Source organism: Lygodium microphyllum, chromosome 12 (genome assembly GCF_053477565.2).
Source record: "Lygodium microphyllum isolate KBCC chromosome 12, Lygodium_microphyllum_v1.1.10, whole genome shotgun sequence".
Taxonomy (NCBI): Eukaryota; Viridiplantae; Streptophyta; class Polypodiopsida; order Schizaeales; family Lygodiaceae; genus Lygodium; species Lygodium microphyllum.
The window spans coordinates 76,090,918-76,106,850 of NC_141146.1; the positions used below are offsets into that span (position 1 = coordinate 76,090,918).

The 15,933-nt window shown below is 40.5% G+C and overlaps 1 protein-coding gene across 3 annotated transcripts; it reads right to left on the reverse strand.

The window, feature by feature from the left end:
• Positions 1-10,690: 10,690 nt before the first annotated feature.
• LOC148027928 (UV-B-induced protein At3g17800, chloroplastic-like) lies at positions 10,691-14,921 on the reverse strand. 3 transcript variants are annotated; one of them, XM_087689627.1, is made up of 4 exons: positions 14,635-14,921; positions 13,698-13,852; positions 12,125-12,417; positions 10,691-11,766 (listed from the first exon to the last, which is right to left on the reverse strand). In XM_087689627.1, exons 2-4 carry the CDS (start codon positions 13,815-13,817, stop codon positions 10,950-10,952), a joined length of 1,230 nt encoding a protein of 409 aa, XP_087545753.1. In that variant the 5' UTR covers positions 13,818-13,852; positions 14,635-14,921; the 3' UTR covers positions 10,691-10,949. The 3 variants fall into 3 exon arrangements, with proteins under 3 accessions (XP_087545753.1, XP_087545754.1, XP_087545752.1); XM_087689628.1 differs by lacking the exon at positions 14,635-14,921 and adding an exon at positions 14,255-14,557; XM_087689626.1 differs by lacking the exon at positions 14,635-14,921 and adding an exon at positions 13,932-14,207.
• Positions 14,922-15,933: the final 1,012 nt, after the last annotated feature.

Consider the following 15,933-nt stretch of genomic DNA (forward strand, 5'->3'; position numbering starts at 1 on the left):
CTTTTGTTGATTGTCGGACCAATGATACACAATGCCTTTCTTTAATAATTTGGTCAAAGGTAATGCAAGCAATGAAAAAATTCTCACAAATTTTTTGTAAAAACTGGCAACACCTAAGAAAGAACATAATTCGTGCACATTTTTAGGTATGGGCCAATTCAAAATTGCTTCTATCTTTTTAGGGTCAACTTTAATACCTTCAGATGAAACAATAGATCCTAGGTATTCAATTTGTGTTTGGAAAAATTCACTCTTTTCAGGATTAGCATATAATTGATTCTCTTTCAATAATTTGAAAACCAAAGATAAATGTTCATAATGCTCATTTTTATTCTTATTGAAAACCAATATGACATCAAAGAAAACAATGACACAATGTTGATGCTTCAAAAATATGTGATTCATCATACGACTAAATGTGGCTGGTGCATTAGTTAAACCAAAAGGCATAGCAAGGAATTCATAGTGTTCAAATTGTGTTCTAAATGCAATTTTGAAAATATCATATGTGTCCAATCATACTTGATGGTATCCAAATTTAAGGTCTATCTTGCTAAATATTACAGATCCTTGTAGTTTGTCCATAAGATCATCTACCCTAGGAATCAGATATCTATTCTTAACAGTGATCTTATTTAGGGCATGATAATCAATGCACATCCTATAGGTATTGTTTTTCTTCTTCACTAATAGAACAGGTGCACCAAATGGAGAACTACTAGGTCTAATGAGTCCTCGGGTTAACAATTCTTCAACTTGGACTTGATTTTTTTTCTGTTCAATTTGGTTATGTCTATATGGTGCTTTACATGGTGGTTGTGATCCAGAAATTAAGTCTATTTTGTGATCTTCGGGACGTATAGATGGTAAGCCAGATAGTAAATCAGCAGCAAAACAATCTTGATATTGGGAAAGAAATTGTGCATGCTTAGGATTCATCTGATTTTCTTTAACTTCAATCTCATTCACCCATATTAAGTAAGATTTGCTACATTTTCATAATGCACGTTTAACCTGTGTATGATTAAGCAATGAAAATTTATCAAAAGTGTACATTCCATGCAATGTGATTTGTTTTCCATTAGAATAAATCTTCATTGAATGCGTGGAATAATCTATATCGGGATTATATTGATGACGCCAAGGCATTCCTAAGATAATGTCACTAGATTGTAAAGACACAACTAAGAAATTTCTACGTTTAATATCATCATTAATTTTAATTTCTAAGTCATGCACTTCTTGTGTTCCATTGTATCTAGTGCTTAAGAATGCAGTCTTGATGCGATAATGACTAAAAACAGTATGTAAATTCAATTCTTTGACCAATTTTGCATAGATAAAATTGTGTGTGCTCCCATCATCATGTAAAATAGTCTTTTTTTTACTATGCACAAGATATTTCATCGTTAATAAAGAATGGAGATTTGGCATACATGGTAAAGTATTTGAAGTAGTACCCATATCGTCATCGTCTTCCGTGAAATCTGACATTTCTTTATGTTCTTCATCTTCTGTTGCTCCCAAATAGTTAATGTGAATAGTTGGCTTTTTGGATTGATAATTCACCGCTAGATGTCCAAGTTAATGACATTTGTAACAGACTATAGATTTGGCTTTAGACACATTATTGGTAATAGCGAAAAGTTTAGGAATATTGGAATTTGACTGGAAAGATGACTTAAGATTTGGATTTGTGTTTGATAGTAAAGCAGGAGGTCCCAAGATTTACGGAATGAAGATGGAAGAAAACGGTTTTGATTGAATCTTCGAAAATTTGATTTGAATTGTTTTGAACCAAAGTTACCATTAGTTTGAAATTGTTGTGGTTGCTTCTCTCGTCCTCAAATGTTATCTTCATTGTCATGGGCAAAGGAAATTGCATCTTCAAGAGTCGTTGGCTTGAACATGTTCACCTCCGCATAAAAATGTCCAAGTAAGCCAGACATAAACTTGTGTTTATGCGTTGCCTCATGTACATCTTCGAGCATTCGAAGTTGCAATAAAGCATTCTAAAAATGCTCTGTATATTGTGAAATAAGCTCACGATTCCTCTGTTGCAAAAGATCCCATTGTTTGATTGCTTTTTCACCTAATTGGAATGGAAGGAAATTCTGCAAAAATTTCTTCTGAAAAGTCTCCCAAGTAGGACAATTAATGCTTTTGCAAACAACAATCCACCATAGGGATGCTCTGTCCACTAGATGATTAGTGACACACTTTTTTTTTTTCTCAGTATACTATTCTTCATGGAAATAATCATCAAATTGACTGATAAAAGCAAGTACAATCTTTCCATCACGTGACCCATTGAAAGTACAAAATTTAAAAAAAATTTAACTTATCTTTGTTTCTTTCCGAATAGATTGCGCTTCAAGTGATGCATCGATCGTACGTCGTATAAGATCTTCAAATTGCAATTCATCTTGTTCGATGGTAGATCGTTGCAGATTGGCCAATTGAGCTTGCAAAGTTTGACGTGCTCTTCGTTCCTTTGCTCTCCTCATCCTCCCTGCTGTTTTCCATCTTCTCCATAACCATTTCAAGCAAAAGATCTCCACCTCACTCTCCTTCTAAGTTTCTCTACAACATGAAGAGTCAGATCCTGCAATTGCTTCCATCCTATCTCTTATTCAAGAATCTTCACTTTGTAACACTTACACATAAGATTTCTTAGTAGAAACCACATTATACACCATAGATGAGATCCTAGGAAGTTATTCCACATTCAACTATCCTCTTCCACTCTCTCACTAGCAACCTTTACTACCTCCTAACAAGCTTTTTAATTCTTTGATTCCACATTTAGATGAAGGAGCGCCCGCAAGTTGGCTATAAAGCAAAGGGTATCCCTATGTCTTTTTTCAAAAATTCAAAGGGTTTTTTTCTTCTAGAGCCTTCGTCCAACCATCGATTCCACATAGATTCAAACTGATGAGTGAATTGCTTCATATTATGGTTCTCCTTATACATTAATAATACATCACTCTACTACCATGTTTGCATCCTCTATTTTTGTAAACTCTCAATGAAAGCCGGCTTTGTGTCTTCATGATCCACAAGCATTGGCAATTGCTTGGCAACTTGTTGGATCATATACTCTATCAACCATTTTCTAGCCACTCCTTAAATCTTGTAGAAAATCTTCAACTACTTTTCTTCTTTCAAGTCACCCACTAAACATGTTATTTTAAGATCTATGGCAAATTGAATTGCCTTAATCTTGTAAGAAAGATCCTCAAAGAGGGTACTGAAAAGACATGAGGTTGAAAGAGAAAATTTAGCACTACCATAGGCCAACACAACAATTGACAACCACAATCCACTACAAGATACAAATGACCTCAAAGCAAGAGAGAGAAAATAGGATCATTGCTCATAAACCAAAACACATACAAACAGCTCACAAACTTCTTATAGCTCAAGCAACATGGCACAACATCACAAATTTATGGATTGCACTCGGTGGTATACGATCTAAAGAGGCATTTACTTTACAATTATTATTTGATGAACTTAATCACTCTTAGACCATGAGGATAAGTCTAAAGCATAGACAAGAGATCAAGAACAATAAACACAAAAACACTTGACCTTAGATATAATTGCATCTTCATACTCAAGACTTCGTTAGTGTCAGAATGAAGCAATGCGGAAGCGAATGACCATGACAAAGAGTGAATAGAGAGAGAAGAGAGAGAGAGAAAGAGACAGTGAAACACAGAAAATCTGGAGTGAAGAATGTTGTATAAGGATGCAGAATTATACACAGGTGCAAAGAGAATATCTGCGCATTTTTGCGCCTTGAGGACCTCAAATCTCCGTCAATCCCAAGTATTGTCTCCATCACCAGCAGGCTGAAATCTGTCAGACACAAGTGATAAAGTCTACTGGAAACTCAGCCTTAAAAAGGCTGAAAAGAATGCTGAAGAAAATGCCAAAAATAGGCAAGTCTACTACATTTAATGCAACCGACTGCAGTCGAACTGTCCGACTGCGGCCACGTGGCAATGTTGACATGGCAGGAGATGACTCTTAAACACCCCCTCTCAAATCCTGGACAAGGCAACGTATGTAGAGATCTAGAATGTCGCTGAAGTAAAGCATGGGGAAGTACCTTCGTAAACAAATCGGCAAGATTGTCTTCAATCTTACAATACTCCACATCAATGGTCGCATCCGAAAGCTTCTCCCTAATGAAGTGATATTGGATCTCTATGTGCTTTGTCCAAGCATGGAATATAGAATTCTGTGCCAAGGCAATGCAACTCTCATTGTCGCACCACAAGATAGTAGGACGAGTCTAGGGGTAGCCAAGCTCCTCCAACAACCACCGAAGCCACACAACCTCACATGTGGTAGAAGACGCAGCCCAATACTCTATCTCAGTCGAAGATAGGACTACCGTGGGCTGCTTCTTGCTACTCCGAGAGATAGCACCAATACCCAAGGTAAAACAATACTCTATCTCAGTCGAAGATAGGACTAACGTGGTCTGCTTCTTGCTACTCCAAGAGATAGCACCAATACCCAAGGTAAAACAATAACCTGTAGTAGACCACCGATGATCCACATCGCCATCCCAATTGGAATCACTCTAACTTGCAAGAACAATATCAGAGAAGCACATGTACCTGCTGGAAGTTGAAGGTCCCGCTCAGATACTGTAGTATCCGCTGAGCAGCTTACCAACGCACCTACTGAGGCGCACTCATGAACCCAGCCAAGAGACCTATAACAAAACATAGATCAACCCCTGTGTTGAGAAGCCAAATCAATGAGCCAATGAGCTAACAATAGCGAGTAGCATCTGCCAAAGGAGAATCTACATTTGAAGTGGCCTTCCAGTTTAGATCCATAGGAGTAGAAATGGACCGACACACCATCTCAAAAGTCACCAAGAGCTCCTATACATATCTCTACTGAGAGATGAAAATCCCCCTCTGAGACTGATAAATCTCATGGCCCAAAAAGAAATGAAGAAGTCCTAAATCTGTCATCTCAAACTTCTATTGTAGGGCTACCTTGGTCTCTTCGACCTTCTAGGTATGAGCACGTGCAATAATCAAGTCATCAACATACAAAACAAACAACACAGGACATCCCTCGGAAGTGTGCACATAAAGCTACGGATCGGCCCTAGAACAGCGATATCCCAACTTGGCCTGGAGAAACAAGTCAATATTCTCATTCCACGCATGCAGAGCCTGCTTCAAGCCATACAAGGCCTTCTTTAACCTGTAAACCTACCCATTTGAGGAACCAAAAGCAGAAGGCTGCTCTACATAGATCTCCTCCTTCAAATCACCATTTAAGAAGGCTGACTTCACATCCAACTCGAAAATAGGCCATCTCCTATTACCAACCAAGCCAAGAACAGCACAAATAGTCGCCATGCGAGTTGTAGGGGCAAAAGTCTCATGAAAGTCAACACCTGGGCGTTGTGCAAAACCTTTAGCAACAAGGTGAGCCTTGTGCTTGTCCAAAGAGCCGTCACTATTATGATCAGACTGTAAAGCCTCCTTCACTGATGAAGGCGCTCTATCCTGTATAACACGGGACATCAAACAGTAGTTATAGCAAACAAGCTCCGTAGTATGTGCCTGGTGCCGCCATGACCTCCGCAGTCCATCTTGCGGTTTCCACTCCTCAAGGACCCCCTCAATCCCTAAATCACGGAGGATGTCAGGGGCCCAACGAAGAGGAGGGTAGCCTCTCCATCTACTGAAGACTCAAGTACATCCACCGACGAGATCTCCACTATGGTGGCCGATGGAAGAAAATACTCAAATTTCGAAGAAAAATATCCATCAAGCAGCTTTGGCTCCAAAGGAACTGTCTCGAGAGCCCAACTCTCCCCTGGATCTTCAAGGATGGGGTGCTTCTCACCCCCCTCTGTGGCCGAAACTTCCACAAACCGCACATCTCGGGTCATGTAGACATCCCACTTGACAGGATCATACAAGCGATAACCTTGGAACTAGGAGTTGTAGCCAACAAAGACCTGTCTTCGAGAAGCCACCTCAAACTTCACGCTTTGTCTTCGAGATGTGCACATAGGTGTCACACCCAAAGATCCTAAAATAAGAGACATCAAGCTTAGTCCCAAAGTAAGCCTCAAAAGCTGTCATCCTGTCAACAGTTGAAGTGGGAGATTGATTTAGTATGTGGACCACTATGGCCACCGCCTCGGACTACAAAAACTGAGGTGTCTGTCGGTGCACCATCATGGTGCGTGCCATCTTGATCACACTTCGGTTCTTCCGCTCCAAAATGTCATTCTCTTTAGGAGTGTTGGTATTAGGAAACTCCAAGTGAATGCCTTTATTTGCATAAAAACTAGCAAACTCATTAGAAACAAATTGACCACCCTTGTCTGATCGCAAGGTCTTCGAGCGCTGGCCCGATCGGTTCTCCTCGAAGAGAAGCCAACCCTTGAAGTGGGAGAAAGCCTTCGACTTCAACATCAAGAAGTAGACCCATGCCATTCTGTTGTAGTCATCTACAATCAACATGAAGTATAAAGTAGGCCCATGCCATCCTACTGTAGTCATCTACGGTCAACATGAAGTATAAGCTCCCCTTCAAGGACTCATTCCTCATCGGGCCACAAAGTTCTGTAGATACAAGCTCCATAGGTGAAGTAGACCGCCTTGAAGCTTTATTGGGAATCGCATCCCTATGCTACTTCCCACGAATGCAAGAGACACATGGCTGTTGGCTCACCACTATGTCCGACAAACCTCGAACAAGCGATCCTCGCGACACCTTTTGAAGATACTTATAGTTCAGATGGCCAAACCGAGCATGCCAAAGCTTGGACTGTGTCTAAGAGGTAAGAGCAGAAGAAGACTTCAATTTGTAGATGCCATTCTCCTCATACCTTGAAGAGAGAACCTTTCTCGATCCATGATCAAAAACTCGAACATCACTGTCAAACTCCACCAAGAGACCAAGAGAACAAATTTTATGGACCGAAAGCAAATGATACCCTAAATCGGGCACATGCAATACCTTAGAAGTGTGGATACCACCACGTCCATCTAGAATCAACTGCATCTCATCCCGAGCAGCTCTCCTATGAGAATCTACCCACGCAATGGTCGCAAATGGGAAACACCTACTGTCAAAGGAGTCATGTGCCGTGAGACACCACTGTCCATGATCCATTCTCAAGCTTTGAGAGCTATCATCGAAGCATCAGAAGTCTTCGGTGTAGAGTCCTCAATGACCCCTAAGTGTAGAAAAGCAGCTGATGAGGGTGTAGTCACCGCTCCAGAATCCTTCGTGTCCTGCTTGTCCTTATCAAGGCAATCCTCCTTCCAATGGTGGCCGAGGTCTTACCACAAATATGGCATATCGATTCTTTCTCGTTGTCCTTCTTGGATTTGCTATCCTCCTCCTTTTGATCCTTTCCCTTATTCTGAGAGGCTTGACCAATCAATGCCTCCGATTTGGAAGCATTATGTCCCTTCAATTGTTCCTCTTGGTCCAAGACCATAGGAACCAACTCTTTCCAACGAAGAGTCGACTCTTGCCCTAAAACAATAAGAGCAAAATAAAAGGTACCAAATCGTGACGACAACTGGGACAATAAAGTGATCGCCATGTCTTCAAAGGAAATGGGCTTTCCCGCATTTTGAACTTGCATATGAAGCTGCCGAAGCTTGTTGATGTGTTCCCGAAGCGAAGAAGACTTATTCACGAACAATATCTGCATCTGCACCTCCAAAGAAACCCTCTTCATAAAAATCCGGTTGTACATCTGGTCAAGTTCCAGCCATATCTCTCAAGCCACCATCAAGTGCTCTATATGGGCTGTCACGATTATTGTACAAGACAAAAAAAGAAAAGAACGAATCCTGACATTCAGTTTGTCCCAATGAGACAGCTTTGGTCAACTGGCACAATTACTAGAAGAGAGTTTGGACTCATCTCTCACCAAGGGCCGATTGATCTCTCCATCACAAGCTCCGCCAAATCATAAGACTCCAATATGGCCATCATCATCACACACCATTAACAGTAGTTGTCACCATCGAGCTTTTGATCTGATGGAAGAGCCGATAAGACAAGCACCTTCCAGTCCATAATCGCCTGGAACTCCACATCAATATCTGTAGACATCTTCACCTGCAATGCCTACACAAACACAAAAGAAACCCCCTCTAACTGTGAAAATGCAACTTGCTAGGGCTCGTCTCCATATCCCGAACCTTCTTCAGTCGTCGGAGGCGATGAAAAGGTAAAATTTGCACTTGGAAGGCCAAAAACACAGCCTTCTTCCTTCTATAACAGCAAAAAAACATCAGCTTTAACAAATCTTCTCTTTTCTCGTACGCCCATACTCACCTCAACCTTGTTCTGATGCGCAGGCCACATGCCCACACTTAAATGCTAAAAACACAACCTTGTGTCGCGCTGAAAACTCCTCTTCAGTCAGATCCACCCTAGGTCAATCCTTCAATGCTCTGATACCATGTCAAAGTGAAGCAATGTGGAAGCGAACAACCATGACAAAGAGTAAAGAGAGAGAGAGAAAGAGACAGTGAAACACAGAAAATCTACAGTGAAGAATGATACATAAGGATGCATAATTATACACGGGTGCAAAGAGAATATCTATGTATATCTCCGTCTTGAGGACCTCGATCTCCATCAGCCCTGAGTGTTGTCTCTGTCACCAGCAGGCTGAAATCTGTCAAATATGAGTGATAAAGTCTAATGGAAACTCAGCCTTAAAAAGACTGAAAAGAATGCCAAAGAAAATGCAAAAAATAGGCAGGTCGACTGCATTGACTCTTAACAATTAACACCATACTTTTTGCCATAATTTACAAACCAAGAGCATTAGAATCACTACATCATGTAACTCCATAGCACATAAGCAAGTAAAACTCCTTGGAGCACCTCCAAGGATGTACTTCTCCACGAACTGCAAAAACTTATGCTTTACAAGTGGCTAACTATGCTTAGATTTTTTTGAGCTTTGACACGAGCAACCTCAACTTCAATACCTTCAATCCCCTTGCAATGGACAATCAACTCCTCAACAATATCCACATGAAACATGGCTAGTAAGCCCTCCATCTCCACAAACACTCCAATATCAATACCACCTTCTCCAACAAGATGGCAACAATGAACACTCTCCCCAATCCTCAACACAAACACAATCCTCTTGGCAAAAACTACCAACAACTCCATGCCTCTTCTACTCCACAAACACCATGAACTTATCGACAATGATGGTGATCTGCTCTTGCATTCTGCCCACTCCCATCAACCTTTATAGATCCCCTTCCTCAAAGGCTTAAAAGCTAGGTCTCCTAGCCCCTTGTCACATGTATGCACAGGTACCTAGCATCATGATGAATACTAAGTCTCATATCTCGCAGAGCCTCAAGATCTTATATGCCAGAAGATTACACCCTTATACTACCTCATTTAGCTTCATAATGATACACCCGTCCTTCAACTCAAGAGAATGAAGCTCAAAGCCCTATATTGACCATAATACCATCTTAACTAAAGAAAAGCCAAGATAGTTATTCATGACTCCAAGGAAAACCCTGCTAATCATGGGAGAAAACCCAAGAACACTCACCTACAAATTCACAAGAATGGTTGTTGCTAGAGCCATCCAATTCCAGTCTACCAAAAGGCACAAAATCTCTGTCATCTGTCACATGACTAATCCATGAGCTGATCTCCTATCCATAGTCATGTTTGGGGATTTCAAAAAAAAAAAAGTAATGTCTTTAGTTAAATAGATTTGAGAACAAATGTTACTAAGTTCGAACAAGCTCAAATGAAATGTAAGGACACAGACACTAAAGACATGGTTGAGCGAAGGATGACAAGTCTGTGATACCATCCACAGTGGTTACATTTTCTGCTGAAGTGCTCAGCTCAAGAAATATTAAGCTCCCATTATCAACATTCAGATGATAAACTTTGACCAAGAAGATAAAAATTGGCACACACATTGACGAAGTTGTTGGTTCTCTTTGACTCAACCCTTTATCAGTGCCTTTCACATTAACAACAGTTCCATCCCTCAGCACCAAAACCACTTGGCAGACTTAAGGATGTTAATTTCATCCCACCCAAACAAGACATCCTCCAGTCTTGGAACTTGAGCTCAAAGGGCATTAAAAGAATTCAATACAAGCAGCAGGCACAAACAGATGTTCACTTCAGCCTTGAGTTACCTTAATGAGCAGCAAGGAACCTCCAAGAGCAGTTGCTTGCACCAGATAGCTCAAGACACAACAGCGATAAGGAAGACCGAATACAAACACCAGCAGAAGGTTGCAGGAAAGAGCAGCCAGAGAATATTGCAAGCGGCAGACACAGAGGAGGCTTCAACACCAAAAACACAGCAGCAAGTTAGATCTTCACTACAGTGTCTTCATGCTAGTTGGCCACAGGAAGCAATGAAGGTAATGGAACCTTTGACTTCATTACTATGAAGGCAACTGAAAGCCTAAAGAGAGGCAGCAGAGAGGTTTAACCTCTGTTGATAATTTCTACCAGTTACTCTTACTCTACCAAGGTGCAAACAGTAAGTCTCATTCTATGAAGGCACAAACAGCATTTACCACTCATGTCATGGCCCGATAAAAGGGGCATAAACTACTAGAGAATGGTTCTCGAAAAGGGAAGCTACAAGGATATGAGGCACATAGAGAAGAGAAAAAGGTCACCGTGTTATTCAACTGTACACTTCTGCAGAGCAACCTGCTTATGTTTCCACTTTACTACAAAAGATGTAACCTTGCGTGCTAGCAACACTTGCTCTGCACATCTAACCTAAATCAAAAGCTAGCTTCACTACATTTCAACTGGACCAATACCCCCAACATGAACCAAACCATTACGAACAAGAAGTCCAGCTGTAATGTGGAGGCATCTTTGACTCCCAGTTTTGGCATGGACCATATAACTTAAAGAGCCACAATGTTGTAGTGTGTATTGACATATGTTTCCACATCCCAAAGAAAGCTACCAAACCCAGCTGCCTCTAGAATTAGCCTTTTGAGACTTGACAAGCTCAGCGTTAACACCTCATCTTTGACAATAAGCATGGAACCGTCAGGACTTATCTCAAGTTTTGGTTTCCCAAACAGAGCTTCAGTGTGTTTCTGTATTACACTAGCACTCTCCTTTGACCTGATTGTTGCATAATGATGCAAAGTGGTTTCATCAAATGACATCACATACTTCCGCAAGGCTGGTTTCCAAGCCCTGCCAGAGTGTGTTCCACCCAATGACATCACAGTGGTAACAGCTTCAGCCACCAGGTCATCATCTTTGAGGATTCCCTCCCGTAGCAGACCTTGAAGCACATCCATCTCTAAGTCAGCTGAACGATTGGTATAACTTTTCACAGACTTCTCCAACTGGAATCTTTCATCCACCCGTCTGACAAAGTAGCCATACACCACAGACCCTGCATAAACTTGTCCCATATGCATCTTCCCTATATCTATCATAACCTTATGATCAAGCAGGTCAGAGACCCCTTTCTGACCAAGTATATAAGCTAAATGCTCTTGGATCATCTCAAGTGCTTCAACTGAGTGAACAGACTCCAGTTTCTTATCCTGTATTTGCCCAATATCTATCCTCTGGCTCCCTGATGGTGGAGACAGACTAGGAATCATTGAAATCCCAGCCTCAACAAATTTTTGGGAGACAATTGCATACATAATCTCCTCAACAGTTCTGCGCCTTTCTTTGGTTCTGCATTCTGCTATTCTCCTGATTGAAGAAGAAAATATGTTATTTTCGAAACACAACTCCAAAAGCAAACCGCACAATTAAAATAGGATGATTCTGATCAGGCAGCAAGTCTCTTAAAAGAACAAATGCAACATGTAAGCACCATCCTGGACCTAAAATCAAAGGCCGTTACATGCCTGCATGATTGAGTATAAGGGCACCTCAATACTTGAAGTCTGAGAATGCCACTAAACTAAGCTGCACTGCTGGTAATCCAAGGGAGCTAGACCAAGGTTCTTAAATCCCTCCTCTTGATTTTCCATGCATCACCATCAGACTGAATCAGATTGTTGACAGAATTATCGCACAGAAGGTATGAGAAGAACATTCAACCTACTTGTAGAGTAGCAGCTCATTGCCTGCACATGCTAACCCCTTTTGACCTGTAGCAGCATCTCTGTCTTCAGCAAGCCTCTCAAGTTGCTGCTCAGCAGCAGCTAAAAAGAGGTGAGGATGGCTCTGGAGTAGTTCAACTAGAAACTGCCCACTAGGAGATTCTGGCTGAAGAGGTGCAATTGGATTTCCCCCGTCATTGGTGGCAGCATCTGCTTTCACTATCACAAGCCTCAACTTCTGTGTTTGCCTCTGACAAAAACACTTCTCCAACCACCTTGTTGGAAAAAGAAGACTCTGCATGCAGGAACAAATGAGTAAGATGGCTGATGATGAACTGATCTCAACACAACACAAAAGAATGACTGTGTCAGTGTATTTTCAGATAAACACACAGTTGCATACTAATGAAGTGTTCTTTTTTTGCAAGAAAAATATGCTGTGTTTGCACACATGATGACTGTATGTGCATTCATGGAATCATTATGTACGCATACTGTGTTCTTTTCTTTAGCAAAAAATGCATCATCTTTTTCTACATCCATCCAAAAGTAGGCATGTTCACACTTCTATTTATCCCTATTTTGGAATTCGGGAAGCTGCATGATGTAACACCACTTGTATGGTTTCAAAGAGGAGGAGGAGAAGGAGGGAGGAGGGAAGAGGGAAGAGGGAAAAATAACTTTCAAAAATAGACAATGGACCATCTAAATGTCTTGTATGCTTGCTCTGCATACAACTGCATACATCCAACTTGAAGAAAAGGAGAGTGAAGAGGAGCAGAAGATGGGACATTCAAATGCCTCAGAAATGTCTCAGAAGATAGTGAGCTTTCTCAACATACAAAAGCAGACATCCAACTAGACTTTCTTCACCATCAATATGATTCATTGATATGAGGGCTTGAAAATATTTCCATTCTTTGACGTTAGTATTATTCACAATAAAAGGCCTTACAATAAATGTGCAGCTGATAGTAATCAGCTGCTAAATGGGCACAAATGTCATCTGTAACAAATTGGTCATATCTTGCATTTTTCCAAGGTGGTGGTTAACATTGTTTATGCAAGTACAAAAGGTTGTCTCATGCATATAGAGTAACATGCTTTTCAGCAGCACTCTATCTTGAATCTAGCGTAATTTTCACTCTTGCAAGAGGCTGAACATGGCTCTCTTTTTCCCTCTACAAGGCCACTGATGTTAATGCTATCACTCTGCTTGCTGAAACGACCATTTTGTGGTTTATGATCCCAATCACAGCCTCTCCAACTTAAATCAAAGTTTTAATTCAAACTGCACACACTTTTTGTTAGATCACATTTGTTTTTTGAATGTCCAATGATCACAATTAATTTGCCGAGTTAGAAGTTAAAGAATCAAAATTGGAAAATAAGAATTGATTGTGAAGTTCAAAAAATTCGACAATCTGAAATGAGTTGAAACTATCCACTATATATGTCTACTAAAGATAAAAACATGTCCATAAACTTGAGAAAAACGTTCTAGTTAAAACTCTAAGGATTAAAACCTAAGCACGATGATCAGAAGATTATCATTGCTGATGGAAAAGAAAATACCTGACCAACATTTTTGGACACTCTGAAACATGGCTGCGAATGTCCACCATCAGCAACAATACCAGTAAACTTGCTACAACATAAACCTGATGAGCCTCTCTGTGTTACAGCACCATGCATCCTTGAGACAAATGATGTCTCAGAGAAATCAAAACCTGCAAAAATACACATTTAGCGCATGTGCACTTTCTTTGTGAAACCGATGTTCTGGTTATGTTAATTTCCAACAGGCACCTAGAGGCAATAATGCCATCCTTAGAATATAAGAAGCATTAGAGAACCAACGGAAAACGAACTGACTGCTCTGACTCTCCAGTGAAACAAGTTCACGATAGCAAGTTTGACAAGAGCACACGCAAAACAAAAGAAAAAACAAAGAAGCATCCTAAAGAAAGAAATTTTTCTGAGGTGAAATAAGTTAATAAAGGCAGACTCAAAAACAGATAAACACCACCCAAACAAGAAAAAACTAAGACCAAACTTCGAAAACACAAAAATTGACGCATCAGACAGTACAAAAACACAGAGAAACACAATAAGACGTCGAAGAAACAAACCAGATAGGTATAATCTCTCTTGATCTTACAACAAACCAGATAGAAACGATGCTAAGCACGCTACATGCTTGTAAACTGCAATAAGCCAAGGCAGAAACTATGCTAAGCATGCTCCATACTAAAGGATCAACTTATAAAGGCATATAAAACAGAGATAGACAGAATTTAAAACGGTAAAAGAGGAAAGAAGACGAAATCGCCTCCTGATGCCAGAAAAAAGGCAGAGAAACAGAGACGCTGAAGCGTAAAAAGAGGAAAGAAGATGAAATGGCTTTAACGATAAACTGCTGAAACGTGAAAAGAGGAAATAAGATATTGTAATGGCACAAAAGACACAGAGAGGGGCACAGGTATGGGAAGATGGACAGGAAATTCCAAACCTGAGAGACAAGTTGCAACTGCGGTCTTCCGAACTTCAGTGGAGGGCTCGGGGGATCAGAAAGGCATTCCTTGACGAGGTTTCGGCGAGAGGCAGGAGCAGGTAATACTGGTGCAGCAGCAGCAGCAGCAGCAGCAGATAGGAGAACAGTGCCGCAGGTGGTCTTTACGCAAAGAGAATACAAAATCAAAATAAAAAACAAAAGACCAGGCGTGAACTCCCACTGCTGACAGGAATTGCAAAGCTCTCCATCGACACAGCGCCGTCCACGAATTCCGATGCCACGTGACCTGCCCATCTCATTCCTTTTCTCACTTAGTTTTACTCTCATTATTTATATTTTATTTTCTTGTGGATAACCATACACCCAGTGTTAATCATTGTCCCACATACCCCCCGCACTATCTCTTTTGCACAATTCACGAAAGCTACCACCTAGCCTATGTAGTCTGTGGGTGTCACCTACCCTATGTGGCAATCATTTGATGATCTCCCAAGGGGAGAAAAAGAGTTTTTAAATATATCCAAAGGGGCTTTGAAATTAAAACTCTCTCTCTCATTAGACAATTCACCGAAGCTACCACCTAGCCTATGTGGCTATCACCTAACCTATGTGGCAATCATTTGATGATCTCAAAGGGTGACTATATATATATATATGTGTGTGTGTGTGTGTGTGTGTGTGTGTGTGTGTACAATTCACCAAAGCTGCCACCTAGCCCACGTGGCTATCACCTATCCTATGTGGCACTCATTTCATGATCTCGAATGGAGAAAAAAAGATATTTAAAAGATATCAAAACAACTTTGAAATTAAAAATCTATACTATCTCTTATTATGTGGCAATCATTTGATGATCTCTAAGGGAACAAAAAAGAGTTTTAAAATATATCAAAAGGGACTTTGAAATTAGAAATCCTTTGAAAAAAAAAGTCTATACCATCTCTTCTTGGAGAATTCACCAAAGCTACCACCTACCTTACTTGGCTGTCACCTAAACCTATGTTGCAATCATCAAATCATCGAACCTATGTAGCAATCATTTGATGATCTCGAAGGGGAAAAAAGAGTTTTAAAATATATCAAAAGGGACTTTGAAATTTGAAATAACTTTGAAATTATCTTTTAAATTTTGTGAAGAATAATTCCCCTCCCTTCATGGGTTATAGTCCTCCACTTCCAAGCTTTTCCTTAAAGGAGAGAGAAAGTCAGGTTGTGCCACCTTGTAACATAGTAAGGGCCATTAATGCACACATGTCGACATTAATATGTTCTAATCTCTCTCTCTCTCTCTCTCTC

What these genes read in the sequence shown, in the direction of transcription:
- LOC148027928 (XM_087689626.1), bottom strand. An exon ending in TGTCCAAAAATGTTGGTCAG is followed by an intron (nt 12,418 to 13,697) that starts GTATTTTCTTTT and finishes TCCTGCATGCAG; the next exon opens with AGTCTTCTTTTTCCAACAAG. An exon ending in AATGAGCTGCTACTCTACAA is followed by an intron (nt 11,767 to 12,124) that starts GTAGGTTGAATG and finishes TTCTTCAATCAG; the next exon opens with GAGAATAGCAGAATGCAGAA.